The sequence below is a fragment of the Pseudopodoces humilis genome, chromosome 8 (genome assembly GCF_049639895.1).
Source record: "Pseudopodoces humilis isolate 2021_Gansu_Grassland_sample_001 chromosome 8, ASM4963989v1, whole genome shotgun sequence".
Taxonomy (NCBI): Eukaryota; Metazoa; Chordata; class Aves; order Passeriformes; family Paridae; genus Pseudopodoces; species Pseudopodoces humilis.
Window position 1 is genome coordinate 17,988,913 of NC_142207.1, and position 22,694 is coordinate 18,011,606.

The 22,694-nt window shown below is 33.3% G+C and overlaps 1 protein-coding gene across 2 annotated transcripts in view; it reads right to left on the minus strand.

Annotated features, from left to right (window-relative positions):
• Positions 1-1,644: 1,644 nt before the first annotated feature.
• Positions 1,645-22,694, minus strand: part of LOC102108924 (sodium channel protein type 2 subunit alpha-like) — a 61,019-nt gene continuing 39,969 nt past the window's right edge. For both annotated transcript variants that reach the window (XM_088059137.1, XM_005519747.2), the window contains 10 exons: positions 20,540-20,660; positions 19,778-19,932; positions 18,603-18,776; positions 14,855-14,977; positions 12,617-12,898; positions 10,239-10,292; positions 8,927-9,064; positions 7,028-7,132; positions 5,669-5,939; positions 1,645-4,822 (listed from right to left, as the gene is read on the minus strand). In XM_088059137.1, coding sequence (XP_087915263.1) covers positions 3,630-4,822; positions 5,669-5,939; positions 7,028-7,132; positions 8,927-9,064; positions 10,239-10,292; positions 12,617-12,898; positions 14,855-14,977; positions 18,603-18,776; positions 19,778-19,932; positions 20,540-20,660 — 2,616 coding nt within the window. In that variant the 3' untranslated portion in view covers positions 1,645-3,629. The remainder of the gene's footprint in view (positions 4,823-5,668; positions 5,940-7,027; positions 7,133-8,926; positions 9,065-10,238; positions 10,293-12,616; positions 12,899-14,854; positions 14,978-18,602; positions 18,777-19,777; positions 19,933-20,539; positions 20,661-22,694) is intronic.

A 22,694-nucleotide genomic window follows, 5' to 3' on the forward strand; every position in this document is an offset into this window, starting at 1 on the left:
GCAGCCTCACCTTGAATAGTAGTGCAGCTTTGGTCACTGCAATATAAGACTGATCTGAAGCTATTGGAAAGTGTCCAAAGTGGGGCAATGAAGATGGTGAAGGACCTTGAGGAGAAGCCGTATGGGGCCTGGCTGAGGGAACTTGGTTAAACCTGGAGGAGACTGAGGGGAGACCACATTGCAGTTAGAACTTCTTTGTGAGGGGAAGAGGAGGGGCAGCACTGATCTCTTCTCTGTGGTGACCAGTTACAGACCCAAGGGAATGGCCTGAAGTTGTGTCAGGGGAGGTTTAGGTTGGATATTAGAAAAAGGTTCTTCACTCAGAGGGTGGTTGGGCACTGGAATAGGCTCACCAGGGAAGTGGTCACAGCACCAAACCTGACAGAGTTCAAGAAGATTTGAACAATGCTCTTGGGCAGGAGTTGGACATAATGATCCTTGTGGGTCCTTTTCAAATCAGCATTTTCTGTTAACCAGTGAAATATGGCTCCTTATTGCATGGAAGTCCAACTCAGAGACAGCTGCAGTGACTGCTGATGCTCAGTGTATTAGAGATTTTGATAGGCTGTAGTGTTACAATGTTCCATCAGTTATCTCATGGTTATAGGACCAATTTAATATTTAGCCAAAATATGGTTAATATGGCATAATATCCACAGAATAAGGAACACTGAAAACATGCCAGTGAGAAAACTCCAGGAATATTCTACTTACTGTTAATTTTGAAATACAATAATATATTTTAAAGTCAATAATTAATATAATGATAATATAATATAATATAATATAATGATAATATAATATAATATAATTAATGTAATATAATGTAATGTAATATAATATACTATAATATAATATACTATAATATAATATAATATAATATAATATAATATAATATAATATAATATAATATAATATAATATAATATAATATAATATAATATAATATAATATAATATATAATGATGTGTTTCAATGTCCTAAATCTTTCTGTCCTTGAACAGCTTAATGACATCCATATTAACTCAAACTGTGTTACATCGAGATACGTTGGTTATAAGCACTACTTATCACAGCTGAGTGACAGTGTTACCCCTTACTTGTGAGATCAGATGAGATGGTATTTATTAATTTTGAGAATTACTGGAATAAAAAGAATCACTATGCAACTAAAACCAACTTTTGTCTGTTTGCAATGAGCAAACTGTCATTGGAAAGCAGACTTTCATTGGAAAGTCTGTTTGCATGTTTAAGACTCATAAAACATGGGCAGCTTTGATAGCAGTACTGAGCAGTGCCTTTATGGCTGAGAAGGGCTTTTGAAGGTTGAGAGGACATTTTACGGGTAGAATTGTGTGGGTGTCTTGTTTTATTCCCAGACAATATGCTGATAACAAAGAAGTAGAAATGGAGTTTGAGCAAAGTTCTCAGATTTTTTTTAAAAAAATATTTTACATAGAAGTTAAAATGTGAAGAATAAGGTGTTTAGCTCTGGGGAAAAAGAAAGCAATTCTTATTTGCACCAAAGTCAGTTTTCATCTTGCTTTCACCAACAGAAGGTCAGAGACAAAGCAAAATAAGCACAATTTAAAAAAAAGAAATCTTTATTTTTTGGCTCATATGTAATATTGTTTGTGTTGTTTATGATAATAACAATTTCCTGCATGCATTTCACCAACACATTACAAGTCAAAAGCATTTGCAAAAGAAAGATTCTACATTTAATGTTAGCTTGTGTATGAAACACAAAATGTCCTGATGTCCTCAATTATACAAATGTGCCATTTTCTCTTGGGAAATATTTTATTTGTACAAGCCTAGTGCACTATGATTCAAAAAAGAATAAGAGTAGACTATGTAAACAGACACTGCAAGATAGCAAGGATTTAATCAACTATGAGACTATCTTGGAACTTCTGATGCAAATATTGCTAGAAATTCTCACATTCCCCTAATGCTTTCCTTGCTATGTCCTGTAACTATTTGGAAACAAGCTGGGTTCCAGATTTACACAATTTACTTCACACTGGAATATATGCAAATATATTATTAAAACAAGATAGTCTACAAATACTCACTTTTTTTTCTCATAGTGTGATGATGCCAGTTTGGTTTCTAACTGGTTAGAAAATAAGCCAAGTGAATGAGGAAAGAAATATAAGAAATAGTGATCTAAACTTGAAGACACTTTTCTTATATACAGAACTGTTGCCAAATGGTATTTCTTTACATTATTTATATATGCTAACCACATTGTCAACAGGTTTAACAGTTTGCAATATGGCCTGTACAGTCTGATTCTACACCGTAGAGCAGCCACTTCAAATTTAAAATGCCAAACTAAAAAAGCTCATAAATAGCTGCAAACTATTGCTTAATGACTTGAAATAATGAGGTCTGGTTGGACAACTTGATTCACTTCATCACTGACACATGGCATCCTATAGTGGAGACTGTGGACAGTGGAAGGAGCAAGGTACAGCAGCAAAAGCATTGACATGCATCAGTGATACCCTTCTAACTATGACACAGAATACAACATGTCCTGTTGAGCTCTTGAAAATTAACCATACTGTGGTACATATATGTATGCACAACAGTATATTGTTAATATTTACATGGAAAAGGGTATTTTACGGATTCTCTGGATGTTGGAGATAATGAGATAAGACAGTAACCAAAGAATAGCCCAGGAAGAAAAACAAATCGAGCTGTTAAAAACAAAACAAAAGAACTCCCAGATGTATTTTGGTGAAGCTATTTTTCCAGTGCAGAAACTGCACAATATTTTTTGAGCTGTAAATATTTTAACATAAACAAGAACTTGTTCATGTTTAATCATTCACATAAAAATAAGTCATTGCAGATTCCTGTAAATTAGAGGAGACTCTCCAGGCACATTAATCTGGATGCACATAATCTGGATGCAGCCATACAAGTAGTTAGAATACTTCGCATTTAAGAGCAACCCTGAAACATGGAAGTTCTTAAAATCTTCAGCTTTGTGCAACGTCATATTTTTATTTATTCATGATTGACAAGTGCAGCATGTCTATGCAAATCACTCCTATCTGTACATTATAGAGAATCTGAGAGTAGAACTCCTGGTCCTCATACCTCTTTCCCCAACATAAAACCTGTTACAAAAATAGTCACATATAATAGTAAACAGCCTGTGAATTAAAAAATGATAAATACACTAATACAGTTTTTGTAAAAATATGATAAATGTGGCAGTTGCATTACAAACAGTGAAGAGAATTACTGTTCTACATGTTGTGGAAGTAAAGTCTCCTTTCGCACTCATTTCATGCTCCATCTTCTCCATGGAGCCACCTTTTCCTTATTCTTAGCAGTGTCAGCTGTAGTGAAAACAGTAACCTCGTCAAGTTTTTTACCCTGATTAACAGAGTCACAGTCTGATGATGGAGGTTCACTGTTTTGTTATAGGCACTGACCTTAAGTATATATATATAATGTATATATATGCACACACACGCGCGCGCACACACACACACATATATATGTTTAAAAATGTCAGTTTGGCATAAATCTCCTGCAGGAGTTCAGTTGATGATTCATTCTCAAAGACTGTAAACAAGTTGTCCCATTAACAAAATTCTTAGATCATTATTTTTTATTTTCCCTGATGTCTTTACCTTTGTAGTTCTTCTCTGCTTTATCTTTTTCATATTTTTCTTTGTCTGGCTTTGTTACACTGTCATAAGAGGGTGGGGAAGTTGTAGAGGAACTCTCATCCGTTTTTTCTGGAGTGGAGTTCCCTTTTAGTTTATCAATAATTATCTCTTTTATAATGTGTCCATCTCCTTCTTTGTTTTTATTTCTATTATATATACTAGACACCTGTTTAACTTTTACCCTTAATAGGTGACGTCTGTAAGCACGCTGAATGATGACAGCAGACACCTCCTCCTGCTTTCGTTTCAGTGTGGTTGTAATTGGTTCATAGGAGACTTTAGAAGGATTGGCTGCCATAAACCGATCTTCCATCTGTATTCTGAGGGCATCCATCTCCCCACTTTCCCCCAGCACACGCTTTGTGAAAGCAAACAAGATGTCAAGGCAGTGAATTCGGTCACCACTCACCATGGGCAGATCCATTGCAATAAGCTGGACTTTGTTTGGTTTTGCTATGAGAAGAGGTGGATCTAATGAAGCTGCAAAATCAGATAATTTACTATATTCTATGAATTGTGTTGCATCGGGATCAAACTTCTCCCAGACTTCATAGAACATCTCAAAGTCATCCTCACTCAAGGGTTCAGCACTTTCTTCAGTAGCAACACTGAAGTTCTCCAAAATCACAGCAATGTACATGTTCACCACTACCAGGAAGGAAATGATAATATAACTGACAAAGAAGAAAATCCCAACAGAAGGGTTGCCACAGTCACCTTTCACAGAGCTCCCTGGATGATCTTTATGGGGGTCACAGTCTGGCTCCCCACTGTTAAGGATTGGGGCGAGCAAACCGTCCCAGCCCGCGGACGTGGTGATCTGAAACAGGCAGATCATGCTGTTGCCAAACGTTTCAAAGTTGAACATGTCATCAATCCCAACTTCCCTCTTGACATAGGCAAAGTTGGACATGCCAAATATGGCATAGATGAACATGACTAGGAAAAGCAGCAGCCCAATGTTGAACAGAGCAGGAAGAGACATCATCAAAGCAAAAAGCAGAGTGCGGATTCCCTTAGCGCCTTTAATGAGGCGCAGGATTCGACCGATTCTGGCAAGCCGGATGACTCTGAATAGTGTGGGAGATACGAAGTACTTCTCAATCATCTCAGCTAAGAACATACCTAGGAAAAAAAGTGAATTAAAATAAAAAATTAATTAATCAATCAATTAATTAATTAATTAATTATAGAAAGATTTATTATTGCTTTCTCCAAAATAATCAGTACAGGGATCCTATGTTATAGCAAAAAATTATCCAAGTTACTAGATTTTTACTGAAAGCTGTTAATAAGGTGAAAGCATCTTTCCTTATGTTGAAATACTATCCTAGAGACGGTAAATAAGTAAAATAAAGACTGCTTGTGGGAAGTAGGTCCTGTCTAAGCTTTCAGTAGTTCTTAAAATGGTTGGGAAAGGGATGTTTATATCTAAGATACAGATAATTATTGAAACTGAGCCTGTAACCACTGTCTTTAATGAATTACGATATTGGCTTAATTTCTGCAAGTCAGAGATTTCTTTAACAGATATACATTTTATCAGCACAGTCTTTCTCAGATGTGTCACTCATTTGTACCTTGGACAGTCACTAGCTTTTTACTAGACAAATATTAGCAAAAGTAAAAAAAAACTCACCCATTTCACATAATTTTCAGCTTTAGGACTGAAAGTGAATCTGTGATTAGTTTGCACATACCACTAAACATTCCTCTTTATATTTGTACACATTAATCTAACGTGCCAAAAAGTTTCATTATGTCTTTTGATTGGAAAATGACAGTGAATCTAATGGGAGAGATAAAAATCTTACATGCAACATTGCATATATTATATGCTAGATAGTATGATCTGAATCTACACGTAAATAATCTCGGAAAAAGGAAATTCTACAATCAGTATCAACATACTTGAAACAAATGTTTCCTATTTCTTTCACTAGTTCTTTCTTGAAAGGGAATTGCTCTTACCTACTATGGAGAGAATCACAACCACAAAATCAAAAATATTCCAGCCTACAGTGAAGTAGTAATGGCGAAGTGAAATCAATTTCAGGACAAATTCTCCAGTGAAAAGTACGATAAACACCAGGTTAATCCGGGATAAAATTGTTTCCATTTCTTTACTCTGATCATCTGTTTCTACCATCATTGTGACCATGTTAAGGCAGATAAGTATCATGATGCTGATGTCAAATACTTGTTTGGTTACAAAATCAAAGATCATGCCTTGGAATTTGTTCTGCAAACACAAAGATGGAATACAGTTTATACAGTGAAAATAATTGTCTTTTAAAATGCCAAATGAGAAAACAACTCCTTTCAGGATTTAGGAGTGTAGAGCAAGACTCATTCACAATACAGGCATTAATATAAGCCAAACACATGCTGGTTTATATCTCATCCTGTTAGAGTGAATCAAGAAATTCACCACTGTTGGCTGAAGAGACAAGAAGGGAAATAGTGCAATAATAAGAGTAATAACAATGACAATTAATATTATGGGGTAAAATAGGTGGTGTAAATTTATAGCCAACAAGAGTACCAGCTGAATAGAAACTATCTTATCTTTATTCTCAGACTGTTTTTGAATGATAGCCGTCATTCTTCCTTAAACTTAATTGTGCTTGGTGAGATCATTGGGTTGCTGAAGATACATGTCTCAAATACACCATGACTGTAATATGCTAGTTTTTCTTTAGTGCTTAGCTCAATGTTTTTTGCCATATGTCTCTCCTTAGAAAGTCTATTTTTAACCACCTGGTGCATAAGGTGCAACAAGTATTTTATTTTTTCAAACAGTGTAGGAGTTCAGTAAATAACAAGAGTAGTGTCTTATCTTAGAGACAAATTTATCCTAGTCTGTGCTTTACTCCCTAGAACATAATTTTATTCTGTAAGATTTTCTGCATCTGTCCTTCCCATTGGGTTACCAGTGCCCTTTTCTGGTTTCAGCAGCAAGGGCCAGTGCATCCTCATTTCCTACAAATTCTCTGTGAGGAGAAAAAACAGAAAATGAAGTTTATCCCTGGTAGCAAGAACCAATAAATGATCCAATGAATTGTGGTTTTCCAGGACGTAGGCAGGGAATTTTGAAATGTGTCATATTAACATTATTAGATAATTTTGTTCATACTTCAGTGTGTATGTTTTTAAACAGAGTATGAATGATCTAATCTGATGGATTCAAAATGGGATAATTTATACCTTTACCAGAAAATAAATGGAAAAAATACTTTCTTTCCAGGCCTATAACCTTATCCTGTGGACAAGATCATATTCGCAAGTGAGTATTTAATATTAGGGGTGTGAAAATGAAATCACTCATACCACTGGCCTTGGTATAGGTTTCTGTGGCTTTTTGGATCCCAGTTTTTTCATTGCATTGTAATATTTCTTCTGTTCTTCTGTCATAAATATATCCTGACCTCCAAAGTAAAGAAATAATATCAAAATTAATTAGTATCATGTCTACACATGAAACATTTCACTACAGTATGTCTCTCTATTATAATATTAAAGTTATATTTAATTTATATAAAAAAGGAAGGGTTTTCTTCCAGGTGTTTATAGTGTGGGTGCTCATATACATTCCTAACACACAGGAAAAACCCATTACTGTTGTCTTGTCAGCTTGAAAGTTGAGTTTTTCCAATGTCTTCATGCTCGTTTTTGCTGAATTGGCTAAAAGCATTCTTGCTATACCGATGCTGCTCAATAACTTGTTGGTTAGGATATATTTAGTGAATACAAGTGTGAATAGTGCCTCTCTTCTCTATAAATTTTTAAGATTACAGATAGGTCTAAGAGAGGTGTAACTTTGAGGTACAAGTTGTGCTAGGAGAGTGTATTAGTATCTAATCTGTGGGTTTTAACAGCAAAAAAAACCCCCACCTTTGATGTAAAATTAAGAAAAGTAATTCATGTCATGCCACAGCAAATTAAAACACCACTGGAATGTTGATGAACTCCAATCAGCCTTTGTTTTCAGATGCAAATGCTGCCAGTCAGATGTGCAACTGACTGACTGACTTCCAGTATAAGTAAATTGTGTTTATTGATGAATCTGCGCTAAGTCAGATGGAAGGACAATGTCAGCGTCACCGTCTGCTAAATTGGCTACAACAGCCTGAAGCATCACAAAATTCATAGTAACCCCAGACATGTTTATGATTCTTTTAGGAAGCTAAAGAATATTTGCACAGGGAAAAATTTCTGTAGTACACAGTTTTCTTTTACTGGAGATTCTGTCTGGTATTGCTGGTTTTTAATTGGTGATTGGAAAAAAGCAAATAATATAAAACTTCTTTTCCACAGCACGCAAAAAATTTAGAATGACCCTGGAATAGAAAACTAAAAACTGTGATGTTAAAACTATTTTAAATGTGAGTATTTGTATTTTTACATTTTAAAATTTTTAAAACTGAACTGTATGCATTATCAATATATTTTAAACATATTTGTATGCCAAAGGTATAGAGAAAGAAACCACCATTCCCTTATCCCTTACTGATAGGAAATTATAGATATGTATTTCTGTCTAATAAGTTAATACAGTAACAATTATTATTATTATTATTATTATTATTATTATTATTATTATTATTATTATTATTAATAATAATAATAATAGTAATAGTAATAGTAACAGTAATTAGTAGTTAAATTAAATAAATTAATCTCATTTCTCATAAAAATGTTAGGAAAAAAAGCCCTCGTGTACACATTTTTACTTTTATCTATAAGCCTATTCATATGAAGTCTATTTGACTTACTCTTAATTTACTGTTTAATCAGTTTGCAGATCCATTATTCATTGTATGAACACAATGCCATATTGTGTCTTCATTAAGTGTCAAGAGTTTGTAAGGTTAATTATAATTAATGTACCTCAAGTTATCTTAATTCTTTAGTCAATTGAAAAAGAAATTATTTAATGCCAAATAATATTGCAATCAAACCAATAATTCATATTCACTTTTCACATCTTCATTTTACCTGCTTATTCAATTTGCAAATTATTATGAACTAACTTTTCACTTGTCAAAATACTAAAAATGCAAAGTTCAGAATCACATCAACAGATTTTAGCACATATTATTATTAAAAAAAATACACTTTCTTTAAAGTCTTGAAATGACTTTTGATTTTTATTAGCCTTACAGAAATTACTTATTAATTCATTATACCTAGTAATTCATACAAATATGAAAATATTTAAATACTTATCTTCTTTTTTTGTTGGTTGAAGTTGTCTATAATAACACCAATGAAAAGGTTCAAGGTAAAAAATGATCCAAATATGATAAAAATGACAAAGTAGAGATACATATACAAGTTGTCCTCATACTTAGGTTGATCTTTTACCTACAAAAAATATAAAAAACTTTATTACCCATGAGAATACTAGATGTAAAAAGCAGTACTTTTAATTTAGAATTAGGTATATGCCATCTCAGATAGAAAGTCTATGAACAGCACTCATTTATTAAAAAGATCAACTTGTCCATTCCAGTCAATATTTGGAGAAGTGGAAGCTGACAGAATTATTGCTCATATGGAATTTTAAAGTAAATGTTCCCATAGATATGTTTGTGTATGTACATATATAAAAAGTTCCTCATACAGAATAAAGAAGAAATGTGGGATGCAGAACAGTCATTAATACTTAAAATTTTAATAGCAGAAATCTAAATATTTTATATTGTGTTCAGTATATTATCATGCAACAGAATCAATACATTTTACTATTGCCTAAATCTCCCTGGAACTCTTTTGGTCTTGCATGAGCATTCATACATTCGGCTAGGAACAGATGCTTTCAATAAATTTCTAGTGAATACATGTTTTGTGAAATCCATTAAATTGAAGAAGTCTCAAAGGAAGATTTTATTATTGTCTTGATTTTTCTGGATGCCATATCCCAGCATCTGCACCTCTACAGCAAAATAAGCTTGAGTGTAGGAATGTTAGAGATAATGAAACAGGATATTTAACTCTGGGAGACAATATCATTAACATGACTATTTGTATAAGTTAAACAGAGTATTAGTTTTGTAGTCAAAATAAAATACTAATACCCAGAAAGCTTAACAGGTATTCTTCAACCTTAAAATCTAATTGCACTTAAATTTCTAGATAACACAGATGCTCAACCTAAGGAAATAATGAAATGCACAGTTAAAAAATTGTAAAACCTGATTAATATATTCCATATTTAATAACTGCATCATATAATCTTTAATTAATTCATATTTATGATTAACAAAAGAATTTGTCAAAAACCTCTTCTTAAATTTATTACATTAACATTATCCTTAAAAAAAATTCCAGTTAAGTTAATTTAGCTTTTTTGGCTAAACAGAAGGAAGTGGGATCAATTCTTTCCAGTAAAAATTCTGAGATTCAAAAAATATATATTGATGCTGATTGTAATTCTTTGTTGTGTGTGTAACTGTTCTAGTTTGTGTGTAGCTGTTTAAATTTTTTACTCTTTAGAAGAAAATAATTAACAGATGATGTTTGAATGATTTACACTTACATCTCGTGAATCAACAGCAGCATACATAATATCCATCCATCCTTTGAAAGTAGCCTAGAAATAAAACAGATTTTTATCTTCCCCATAACAATCAATAATCTCTACAATAACTAGGTTATTTATTTATCTGGACCTCCACTTTTAATAAAATCACTTCTAAATTTTTTAACCACACTTGACAACAGAGGAATCATAAATATTTTTCACAGTAAAACTATTTTTTTAGACCATTTTCTTTTTAGTTATTCAAATAATATCAAAGGCGCTGAAGATCTCAGTAAATTAACAGTATATTTGGAGCTGCAGATGTTTACCATGCAGGTGAAGAATGATAGATTTAGATAGACATTAATGCTGGAGATATTTAGGTAGGATCTACTAGAATCACTCATGGCCACAGCCAAAACTTAACATTTTGTTAAGTTTACAACATGAATTGATGGAATCAGTAATATAACTTCTGGAGAGAAACCAACTTGCATCTGAATTTTTTTCTGTATCTAAACTGACCTGGTATTTTTAGAAATGTTATAGTCCCACATAGCTAAAAGGAATAGACTGTTCAAAATTAAAATATACATTGGTTCCTGAGAGATTTGTTTTACAGAAGACCAAAAACTCAGCTGTGAAAGAGATGTAACTGACATCTATAAAAATTTGGCTGAGTTCCTATAGAGAGTTTTTTCAAGAAAAGAGTAAAAAACATCTGCTATCATTGCTCTAAGGTGATTTTAATGGATGCAGGATGTCCATTTCCTAAGGAACACCAAAGTTAGTGTGACATGCTAGTTGAAAGTGTGAGTGTTCAACCACTAACCAGGGTTTCCAAGCTTATTCCCAATAAAGAATAAAGAACTAAAAGGCGTGCGAAATGAAAAAAGAGCATTCACTCCTGAGGAGTTTCAGGATAGGAACCCAAGGAATATATTTCCATCTGTGCTTGCCAGAAGTAGGTTTGGTACTTTGGTACAGTTTCCACAGCAGAAAACTTGCACTCTGGAAGCATTTGTATCCTCCTGAATCTTGCAGTACAATATTAATTACTAAGAAGGTGTGCTTCAAACAGCCAGGCTTCACAAATCTTTCTGGCTCAGTTGGCAATTGGTGCGCTTTGCATAGCAATATTAGGAAAGGATCAGAGTTAGGTAAGAGCAATAAATACAGAAGAGTGGAGGGAAAATGTTAATGGAGGCAATCAAGTGAAGATGTGACACAAGATGTGCTCAAAGATCCCTTAATCTGTGTGGGGAAGGAATATTTGAGAAGAAAAATTATGAAAAATCAGAACAAAAACCAAAAAAAAAACCCCAAAACCAAATAAAACAAAACCCAAACAAAAAACCAACCAAAAAACCTAAAAAAACCCGAGAGAGAGAGTGAAGTAGTTATTGAAGACCTATACTGTCTGGATCTGCAACACAGATGACATTCACACACAGCTTTAAGAGAAGCAGTTTTCCTTACACATTTTCAGAGGCAGTGGTAGCAATGAGATCTGAAGCCAGAGAATCAGTCATCATTCAGAATTATCACTCAGCACGTAAGAGTCACATTGCCTTTACAGGCAAAACCTTTTAACCTAGGTAATTAATTTTGGAATTAACGAAAAGCTATCTCTGTCTCAGCTAGAGATACTGACCTGTTCTGAGATAGAAGGGACAAGCATATAATTCTTAGATAACTTTGAATAACAGAGCTGTAAAAATATTTTCATTCAGTAAAGTTGTATGTTGAGTTATAGACAAGTGGTTCTAGAGAGTTCAGTCATCTAAATGTAATTACATGTTTTATTGTGTTTTGGATCAGGTCCCAATTTTCAGAAGCTCCATTCTGAGCAAGGAACCTGTAAAGAGCTAAGGCTTTTATTTCTTTGACACAAAATATGTTCAGTACCTAAAATAAAGGCAGTTCTGAACACAGTGCATAAGATAAGGAATTGAAGAAAAAATGCAATTTACAGATTTTGTATAGGTAGCAGTAATTAATGAAATTAATATGCCATGCAATAACATCCAATACTTCACAAGGATAATACTAGAAGTAACATAATACTTATTTAGTATACTATAATGACTCTATAATAAGCATTAAGGAATATGATAGTTCTATACTGTGAGCCACTAAAGAGATTCTTTTATTTTCTGTAGTTTCACATTTTACATTATTATTATCATCATCACCATGAGATTGTATTCCCTAGTCTTGGAAAGGAAAATCACTCTAATTAAAAAAAAAATTACAACAAACAATGTGATAGAGTTGCATGAGCTGTAAATTATTTCTATGAAGAGATTATTCCTCTACTTAACAGTCTTAACTTTCCCATTTTTCCTAGATCTCTTTAAAAGACCAAAAAGACAATATAGACATTTACTTACTACTTGAAGTAGAGCAAGATATCCAGCTCCTACATTGTCAAAGTTTACTTTCACATTCTTCCATCGAGCACTTTGATTGCTTTTTATGAGTTCCACACACTGAGTATAATTGTTGACATCACTGATATCAAACATCTCACCAGTTGTGGTGTTGACACAGTGATAGAATTTTCCAGCAAAAAGATTTACTCCCATGATGCTGAAGATTAGCCAGAATATAAGACATACCAGCAATACATTCATGATAGATGGGATTGCTCCTACAAGGGCATTTACAACCACCTAGTGTACAAATTAGACAAAATAGCCGCTTAGCTTATGAATAGAAAATTAAAAATACTGTATAATACTTTAAAAATGTCAGAACAGTATTATTATGGGATGGACAGTTAAAATATTACAATAAAATTTGTGGGGGAAATTTAAATTAAGGTTTAATGAAATGCTAATGAAATTGCAAAAAGCAAGAAATAAAATGGGATGGAAACAAAGACAATGTAAAAGTTAGAAAAAAAATCAAAAAGCAAAATAAAACCTGTTAGTAGCAAGATGGATTCTTAGAATTTGTGTGCTCTAGAGAAAAAGAGAGAAATAAATATTAAATTCCAGCAATATAAATTAAAATCTATAAATAGAAAATAAACCAGAAAAAGCCCAAACAATGATGATGTGGAAGACTGAATAAAAATATCTGCATGTAAAACTATCATTACTAATGATTTTATTCTTAGAAACATTATATGTATATTGGCATCAGTGTATTTTAGTATCCAAATAGAATGCAACATAATTAAGGATGTCTTATTTAATCTTTATTAACAGCACCTGCTCTAAGTCTTGGTCTGTAAATTGCCTGGGTCACTGTAGTTGCTCTTACACTTATCCTTGTTTTTCTTTTTAATTGGTTGCATTTAATTCCCTTGAGCTACTGTGTATGGGCAAGTGGCAGTAAAAGACCAGATGAAATCCAAGCTTGGGCAAAAGTTTTCTTTTAGTTATTGTGATTCAACTAAAAGAAAGCTGCAGATATTAAAACAATAATTTCCTAGCAAATCAGTAGAGACTACAGTAATTTTTTATGTATGGTTTTGAAAAAGTGGTATTTTTCATTCCACTGAGTTGACCAAAAGTAGACTAACATCAATAGAAGTTTTGCTTGCTTATTAGATAGCACTTAATGAGTTGTTTGGATTGAAGATCAAGTAAAATATAATGGTGATGGTGATGTGCACAGGACACACTTCCCTACACTGGCAGGCGTGGCCATCTCTAGGATATCAGCAGCCTTGCCCAGACAGGAACCACATTATTTATTTGGCAAATGAAGACTACGACTGAACTATAAATATGTATTGCGGCATTGGGGTATTTTGAGGTGAAAGATTAAAAGGAGATTTCTCAATAACATTTTCTTATTAATTTTTTGTGTGTCAATATTTTCATTAAGTAGCATGATTTGCTAGTCTATAATATGGTTTTTCCATGAGGGTTTTTTTTGGCTGGTTGATTTGTTTTTGTCAGATTGGCAGAATATGAAAATTACAATCTCCTCAACAGAAGGGTTTTAGCTCCCTTTACATTCATATGAAGTAAAAGGTCTCTAGCTGAGAAAATTATTTCCCATCTCTCCCCTTCTATACTTCCAAACCTTTACTTATTTCAGGTGTCTGTTCAAAAAACTTTTCCCTAATACTACAGCATTTTCTGTGGGAATTTTTTTCTCCAGACAGGTAGATAGGGAAACACAGTGAAGCTTTAGTTTCTAGTGTGTCATTGTTGTCAGCTTTTTCACCTTTTGTTAGTTTGGTTTGTTTTCCAGCTAATCGTGTTCTATCTTGAACCACTGACAAACTAACACAGAATTGAAGTTAGCTACAGAAACCAAGTAAAAAAATTTCCCACATAAACTGCAGAAAAAACCTCCAGCCCTCTACTGTAAAATTTGTCATGTATTTTTATTTTTCTAGATCCACAAATCAATGGAAATTTTAGCAGTCAGGGGGCTGGGAAAGCACAACTATGCAGCAGTGAGCAGGCAAATTTAATGAGCTCAAGGTCTAATTTCCAAATGTAAGGTGTACATAGGTCTTGTTTGTAAGGACACGTTGGGAGGCCTTTTTCCACACATTTGTGCATGCCTTCCCTTTATGGAGTTCTTTGAAGAAAGCGTGAGTGTAACCATTAATACATAAATTTTTGTACGCATACATTTGTTCAGGCTCATTCATTTTATCTCACCCTCATTCCTTCAAATCGTGACAAGGCTCTTAAAGGTCTTAAAGCTCTTAATGTCCGTAGCGATTTAATGGCACCAAGTTCAGAATAGCCCAGAGCATTGGCTATTAAACTAACCAATGAAACCTATCAAATACAGAAAAAAAAATTAAAAACAGTTCTACACTGTTTATTTAAAAAGAATACAAATTCAAGCAACAAATCAACAGTGACAAATTGTAGAATGCCACCATTTTTGTACTTGCTGGAAAGGCAAGAGGTCTCATGATGAAAAAGGAATATATGCTATTAAATGTCTATCTATTATGGCTGGATAGGTTTAACAGTCATATGGAAGCATACTGTTGGTGAAGGATAAAATTTCAGGAATATTTAAAGACAAAATAGCCACACTTTCTGTAACTTCATTAAGATTCAACCTTTCAAACAATTCAAAATTCTGAATACATTATGCTATTAACTTCTCTCACTATTTTGAATATCTACAAACACTAATGATATAATAATTATTTTAGTAGCTAATTACAAATATTTTTTATAAATATTAGTTCTGAATGAAACATTTCATATCAACAATAACCAGGATATCACTGAAATATGTATTGAAAGAGATGGAATTTTCTCACTTGCCTGGCAAGTCACAAAGTTACAAGATCCTAAGAAGGACAGTCCAAGAGCAAATACAAATAAATTATTCATTGTTATGTTGCTATGATATATAATAACAGAAACTAGTGTTTTAGTGAATTCATATTTCTGGACATTTCAACTGGATTTCATGTCAGAATCTAACTCTTTTTTCAAAGGAAAGAATTATTTTATTGCTCTAATGGATAAATGAAACTTGCTGTGATTTATAAGAATATTAAGAAGGAAATCTTACTGATTTTCTTGGTTTGTAACAGAAGTCTGTTCACTTACAAGAAGTAACATTATGTTTCAGACATTACATTAACTGTTGACATTAATTATCATTAATAATTATCTTTAATGCAATTTATTTTTCCAGTGATGTTACAGTGAGATAGTTCTTTGTTATCCTTAGCCACCCATAATATGTTCCTGAGCTAACAAGACATAGGATTTTCTGTATTTTTAATAGAATATCCATTTATTCACACAAGTCAACAAGATACCCAGGCATAACAATAACCCTTGGTGTAAAGGCAGCACATTTTATGAATTAAAAATAAACAGTGAAACAAATAATTTAAAAAATTTCTCTCTCACTGGGAGAGTGAAGTGTCCTATGAAGTTGAACTCACATTAATGGCTCCTTCATTTTATACTTTTCTCCCCAAATTTGCAGTGTGCCTTACCTATTTTTCACAAACAAGAGCCCTTGCAAAATGTAAGGTGGCAGCAGCTCCTGAAAGCCTTCAGTGGCACTGAGTGTATTGACCGTTCTTAGGTTCTAACTGTAAAATTCTTCAGTTTTGTTTGTTCTGCCTATCTCAGATAATTGGCAGCTTTCTTACCATGGTGGTAGTGCTCTTACACCATAAACACCATAAGTTTTTTTCTTAAAGAAATACTTTATCTATTGGAAATAATGTGTTTTCCTCTGGACAGTTCATACGGGATGCAAAGTTTTGCTTGGAATTCTATTGTATATACAGCTGTTCTGTACTTCTCTGGTGATCTCAGTCTTGTTAACTTGGTCTTCTCTCATCCATTCCACCTGTATAGTTGCTAGTATGTGAGAAAGTAAATGTCCCTGTATACTGATAAATAGATTAATGTATGCAGATGCAGTAATTTTAAGAAATGAACATGAACTAAAAAAGGTAGAAAGATATATCTCCTAGAACTGAATGATTGTATGTGCTCATTTGTCTTCTAATATAGACTATCTGTTCCAAAAAAATTTTAGAAGCTTAGCAGTGAGAGCCCTGCCCAAGATCTTCAATCAGGCCATACAGTAGGATGGCATGATAGAGTCATAAGCTGAGGTAGGCAAATGTACCAAGGGTCATCTGTCTTAGTTGTGACAGAGCTGAAAATTACCATTTCTTAGTGTAATTATCAAAATCTAATTTATTCACAATCAGTAAGAGCAACTATGGCTACTTGTCACAGTGAGAGACTCAGGTATGTGAGATATTAAAGGTCAATGCCCTAAAGGTCTATCTGTGTTTACTCCTGAATAATTTCAGAGAATGGAATTAAACAATCTGATTAACTTCAGTCACTTCTAATGAAGAAGGAGACATTGGTGTTCTCACTGGCAGAGTGCCACTAATTCAAACATGTTTCAACTGTCAGTTAAAGCAGTGCAGAGTCTGCTTTTCTATAGGAAGATAACATGAGCTCACGTTTCTTTCAAGTCCTGGTGGTGCTAAAGAAATTGCAGAGTTAGCCGTAAACACAGTAAGGAATTTTTTACCTCTTGCTAGAACATTGAAAATAATTCTTCAAAAGTGGAAAGTTCCAATCTTGTTCATTCATGTTTTTATAGAAACTATGGCAAAAAGTTAGCAACATAAGCTGCTCTACTTATAATGATGTATTTTTAAGTTTGAAAGCCTACTCAGATAACATCTCTGAGGCTAAACTAGGAAACCATAAAGTATGGCTTAGAATAATCTGGTTAGGATTAAGATACAAAAAGAATAATTAAAATATGAGTTTTAGTTTATCTAAAAAAAAAAATCAATTTTTAACACAATCCTGTAAGAGTGCATCTCCCTACTTCATTAACATCCTCCTAGGAAAACCATTCACTCTGCTTCATTCTAGTGTAGATTTTCACGACAGAGCTAGAGATGAACTGTATTACAAAACTAACTCAGGAGGGTTAGTAAAAAAAGATAGTCCATTTGAATTATGGGCCAATCTAGCGAGAGTTTTTTTTTCCTGTGGGAGTTACAAATATGATAAATTTCTATATACATATGGAATAAGTATTGATGAGACCAGAATTTATGCAAATATCTCAAGAAGTATGTTAGCATGTGCAGAAATTACTATAAATGCACAATTGCCTTGGGATGCCATCTCTCAGTTCTACACTGAGGACAAGTATAGCCAATGAACTGGGTCAGATAATGTGTGAGGCAAGAGACCAAAATATTCTGGGAGCAAAACCAGCTTTGATCCCTTCTGACAACATAAGCAAGGCCTTTGCACAGTAGTGTATCACAGCTGGGAAGGCAGCCAAGAAACCTTGTATTCTCCTCTATCATAAACCCTGCCAAGTCATAGCTGATTTAGCTATTGCAGATTGTCAGCCATTAAAACCAATTATTTTTTTAGATCAAATATCCACTGTCTTTCTGTTTTTACTAGAAATGATTACAGGATAGTTTTCAGTGAGAGAGTTCTGATAACTTAGATGAAATCTGGACCAAATTAATTGTTTCATTTGAAAAGCTGCAGTGTTTGAAGAAGAAACTCGAACAATGAACTGTCTTATTTTCTAAGGAATAAAGTAGCCTGTCAAAGTCCGTTAATGATAGAAAACATGCTTAAAAACTAGTTTCCTTCCTCAGAAAACTCAAGTTTGATACATCCTTTATATAAAAGTATTAACCATGAAGAATGGATATACTGATAGGCAGCCATCCTTTTACTTCTAGCATATGATTGGACTTTAAATAACCCCTCCAAATCACTGCAGGCCATTACTAATGCAGTATAACTATAAAAAGGGAATTAATTTTGCACATTTATAATATTGTTCTAGTTCTAATGAATTTTACAACAGAAAAACTTTACCATAGGGAATTTTACAATATTAATTTGTACTTACATCAACAATCAGGAAGTCCAGCCAGCACCAGGCATTTGTAAAATATATTTGAAAACCATATGCTACCCATTTTAAAAGCATTTCCAAAATGAAAATATACGTAAAAACTTTGTCAGCATATTCTAGCATGGTCTTGATAGTTTTGCGTTGTTCAATATATATATCTTCAAAAGCCTATAAAAATACATTCAGGTATTACTACATGTTACACAAAATATGCATGATAAAATTAAGGAATAAAGAATAAAAAAAAAATTAGAGCAGAGCTAATATTTCCCCTTGTTTTTCTTCATTCTCTTATTTTCTATGATTTTCATCTTTAGCCATGCTATTAATTGGAACAACAGAAGACCTGTCTGGAGTTGAAAAAAAAATTTAAAAAAATTCTATTTTACTAATGAATGAAGAAAGAGAGTCACAGCATGATTTTTTTTATCCTCTGTGGTATTAAGAAAATTTCACATAGACATAAAACCCCCTTTTTCTTATACATCTGTTCCAGATATTTATATTGCTTTCTATAAAGTAGTTAGATCAAACTTATGTCTAAAAAATCAAATTAAAAAGCAATGCATTTGCTAGAATGAATAACTATGCACATTGAAATTGTAGCAAATGTGCAGCTTGAGGAAAGCTGGAAAGGTGGGTAATACAAATCTTTTTGGATTCTGGTTGTTATGTTTAATTTGCTGCTGCACTCTTCCATATTTTCTGCCTTCAGAATAGGAATAGAATGAAGTAATTATTCCATTTTTTTAGCATGGTCTTTCACAAGCAAAATTAAAAAATGGATCAGTCTAGGAGGAATTAAAGACTTAAACCCATATACTTAGCTATATATATTCATAGTTAACAATAGTCCTTTATACTCAAATCTCTTGACAAGCACGCTGAAAATTGGCAGGCAATTTAAACTTTGAGTAGCTATGCTGTTTTAAAGAAAATGGCACCATTTTATAGCAGCAAGGCAAAAGGATGACTGATAAAGTGCATATGAAATGTATCAAATGTATTTTTCAAGTTTGGGTCAAGTATCATTCCATCCTGGAATGATGAAATGCAGTGAGATTTATACAGCTCCAAGAAAGCAAGTTTTTCTGAAGCAAATTTGATTTTTGCTGATGCTCCTAAGAGATATTGAAATATTTCAGCATCTGCAATTTTGTTCTACTTACTAGTGCTCCACTGCTGAGGAGAATCATGAATACAATGAACGTTTCAAACCAGTTGTGTTCAACTATGCTGTAGCAGGTTTTTCTAAGATTCCACCAAGTTTTTCCTTTGCCATCTTCTATACTTACTTGACAACATGGAAATTTCTGCACACAACCTGCATTAGATTAAGAGAAGTTACTATCCAAAAGTCAATTACTTCAAAGTCAATATTTACTGTGGTATGTATTATTGGCGGCTTTTACTAATTTTATAAGATTTTTTAAAAAGTAATCACTGAAATGCTGAATAGGCTATCACATCACACAGGATGACGACTATCTGAATTAAGAAAACTAATCTGGAGAGAAACTAGATACATAGCATACTTAATTATGAAATAAGTCAATCCAAAAAACATCGATATTTTTGGCTGTTGGCATGTATCTGTTCTATTTGTGGATGGAGTCGCACAAAAATTTATTTTTTCCAAATTTCAAGGGCCCTTTCAAATAGCTGAAAAGCATTTTACCAATAGAAAAGTTAAGGAAGTTTTTTTGTTACAAGTTGTATGCAGCGGCCAGGTATATGAAGTTACTCAAAGCCTAGGGAAACCTTGTTTTTTCATTTCCAGCTGATTTCCAGCATTCTGGGCTAAAAATATTTTCTTTTGATTTATGAGGACATGAAGATACACCATATTAGAAACCCTCAAGAACCTAAATATGCCTAGTAACGATGTCATTTTAGTAATACATCTCTTAAGGCAACAGTTATTCTACAACCTTCAGTAAAACAGGCTTCTGGTTCAAGAGCTTCTTCACTTTCAATTTCTGCTTGCTCGCCCTCTCCAGGAGGAGCAATATCAACAGTGCTGCCTTCTGATGAGCTTGATGCATTTAGTTTCTGTAAGTAAAGTTCCACAGAAAAATTTTTTCTCATTAGATACATATTCTGTAAAATATGGTCTGAATCAAATCATGCCAGTCTAACTTTTAAAGAATGGCAAATTTATAAATATGCGTCATTAAAAGTAAAACCACAGTAACATCATGTAAATTTTACAGTTCTGTTTCCCAGTATACCTTCTTATAGGGAATAATTAAATACAATTTGGCTACTAACCTGATCCATGTATATGATTGGTGAAGTATTCTGAGTAGTATTAATACTGGAGAGCTTGCATGCATCGCACTCTCAAGTTATTTAATTTTCTTTACTATTATGCTGGGTTACATTGAGAATGTGTCTTAGTTTTCCTAGCAAAATGAACTAACACAAACCTGCACGTATATCTTCTTGTCCACTACGTATGGTATGGTAAAGCACATGTTATCTGGATTAAAATGTTGTAAGTTTAACAGCATTTATTAGCAAATTTCTGCGCAATTTAACTTTTGCAGAAAGCACAAATTACCAGAGCTGAAACATCTTCTTTGCATTCTGGTCTCCTGTGCTTATTGAGAGACCTCCTGATGTACTTTCCAACCCAAATTTTTCTGTTATTCTACTGCTTTTTTGTGCAGTGGAATACTATAGTCCTTACTACAATAAAAGCGCTTCTAGGTCTGAAAACTGCAAGAACTGGAGAGTGATAGAAAATAAATTAAGAAAATTTTTACCAATTACATTAAAAATCTGATCAGGTCATACAATTTATCAGTCACGCGAGACTGCCCGTGATTTTGCCCTTTTAAGAAAGCATACTTTGAAAGGAATATCTTGCTAAAGATGCAAACAACAAATGCAATAGTCAGACATAGTGTTTGTAACCTGTTTTCAGTTGACAGTACTGTTGTACTCTTGTAACTTTTTCATCCAAAATCCTTCCTCTTTTACTGTGAAATAAGGCTTGTAATCAGAAAGCAACATTAAAGAAGTCGTGGCGGTGAAATTCTTCTGATCTATCACACGTAGCAGTTGTACATAGGAATTTCACAAGGAATGAAGAATTCATCTCTCACTTAAATACTTCAAATTGTACAGGTACTGATGTAACAAAAGGGAATTCCAGCACTGAGTACATTTGTGCTTTTAGCTAAGCAGAACTGTCTTTTGACCTTTGGAGGAAGGTCATGTTTAGAAAGTATGAAGATTTTTCTATACAATTTTGCTGAGACGGTGCTTAATATCAACTATTCACATTTTGTTTCAGGACAGTGGCATTTTTAGAATATAAAAATTCCCTACTGTTCAGATTTTGCAACAAATAATAAACAGTAAATTGTTTCTTGAAAGGGGCACTTCCATGTATTCTCCTCTTCTTCAGAGAGACTGCTGAAAATTAAAATTAATTACTTAACTCTTCTGTTGAAACTCAGTCTCTTCAGGAAAATGTATTGGCAGCTAAAGGCTTTTTCTGCCAGAAATGAAGTGGCACATATCTCTTAATACAGCTTTGTAAGGAATTATTTCCTCATATTTAACTTTTACATGATATGAATGAAGTTTTAAACAAAAATCATGCTGAATGATGGATAATTTCAGGTGTAATTTTCAAGAAGCTGCCTTTCGTACACACAATATGTAGTCAATGTAGAGTCTCTCAGACCTCAGGTCCCATGGTTGTTACTAATTGTAACCAAAAATATTGTCGTTCACTTGTTGTACTGCACTTCCTCTGATTTCCAAAATTTATATATGTAAAATACCTACAGCCATGTTGCCTCTAAATGGAATAATTTTATTACTGGTCATGTAAATCTGTGAGTCTGAGATAAAATACTGTGTATCTCATTGTGAGAATGTTTTAAACTTCACTTTCTCTATTACAACTACAACCAAAATACCCAGTGATGTACACTATATTACACATTATTAGCACAGCACCTCATTGTCCACACATAAGGCTGTCTCGCTTTTAAAAATAAAACTTGTGAATTAACTCTTATTATATATCATTGAAATACCAAGAAATAAGAAACCTTGCATTGAAATGAC